The sequence below is a fragment of the Etheostoma spectabile genome, chromosome 8 (assembly GCF_008692095.1).
Source record: "Etheostoma spectabile isolate EspeVRDwgs_2016 chromosome 8, UIUC_Espe_1.0, whole genome shotgun sequence".
NCBI classification, from domain to species: domain Eukaryota; kingdom Metazoa; phylum Chordata; class Actinopteri; order Perciformes; family Percidae; genus Etheostoma; species Etheostoma spectabile.
This window is the reverse complement of record NC_045740.1, coordinates 17,679,864-17,681,050: the sequence shown is the minus strand read 5'-3', so window position 1 is coordinate 17,681,050 and position 1,187 is coordinate 17,679,864. Positions and strand designations below refer to the sequence as shown.

The 1,187-nt window shown below is 56.5% G+C and overlaps 1 protein-coding gene across 1 annotated transcript in view; it reads right to left on the bottom strand.

Moving 5' to 3' along the window:
- LOC116693800 (chemokine-like protein TAFA-5) overlaps positions 1-1,142 on the bottom strand; it is an 80,030-nt gene extending 78,888 nt beyond the window's left edge. The window contains exon 1 of the mRNA XM_032523035.1: positions 418-1,142. Within this exon, the coding sequence (XP_032378926.1) occupies positions 418-508 (91 nt within the window). The 5' untranslated portion in view covers positions 509-1,142. The remainder of the gene's footprint in view (positions 1-417) is intronic.
- Between the last annotated feature and the right edge of the window lie 45 nt (positions 1,143-1,187).

Genomic DNA, 1,187 nt, shown 5'->3' with positions numbered 1-1,187 from the left:
TGTGTGTGTGTGTGTGTGTGGGTGGGTGGCACTGTGAGATCTAGATAGAGAGAGAATCACTTTGTTTCCTCTCTCCAACATCTGTCTCTAATGTTTCTGGATTCTTCCAGAACAACAAAACAATGCGGATCTACGGAGCTTGTTACTGCTTCATCTGTTCTCCATCTCCCGCCTTTCATCACCACATTATCCGCTGTTGCACACACTGAGGACGACAAGTGCACAAAACCATACGCAAGTGCCCGCACACGTTTAGATTTTAACCCTGTAGCCTATGTCCACAGAACACCATAATTAGGCTACCTGAATAAACACTGATCACACAAACAGACACACAGATCGGCACATAGGCTACACACAGATCGGCACATACACACACATCGGCACATACACATACACACACGCGCGTCCGCGTACCTTCTCTCAGGATGTGGTTGTGGAGGATCATGAGGAGCAGGAGGCAGACCGCAGCGGCAGTCAGAGCCCAGGCCAGCCGGAGGAGCTGCATGAGGGAGAGCCGCGAGCCGCACGCGGGGAACCAAAAAAGTCCAAACTGTGATTATCCGCAGGCTGGTGCCTCCTCACTGCGCCACGTCCATCCCGATCCGATCCACGGGAGGACGGGGACCAGAGACGGCTGGCATCTCCGGGAGAAGGAAATCACGCACGAGCCTGAAGTGACCAATCCACAGTGGAGAAGATTTTAGAAGCAGCAGCCAAGATGTTTCAGTTTTCCCTCCCGGGACTCTCCGGGTGAAGCTGCCGGGGTCCTCGCCGCGCTCCCCTGCGGGTCACGGTGCGCGGCTGCGGCCGGCAGCGGCAGCAGATGCCCGGGCTGAGTCCCTCCGCCACAGCATGTTCATCAAAAGGCAAATATCTGCTCCGGAGAAGAAGTTTTACAGTTTCCAGCCTCCAACTTACAGCTCTCTGCGCTGCGGATCCATGGGGAGTCTCGGTCCGCTGGACCACGTAAATCCCACCAGAAGTGGAAAAACCGACACCGGGCCCGGCTGGAGCTGCTCAGCGGGCATGATTCACGTTTCCCCGCCGGGTATGTCGCCCTGCGGACCGGCTGGTCGGTGCCCGGCTGCCCGGTGTTGAAGAGAGAGGAGGCGGACTGAAGATCCGCGGCGATCTGCAGCATCCACACAAGACAGACAAACTCTCTCTCTCTCTCTCTCTCTCTC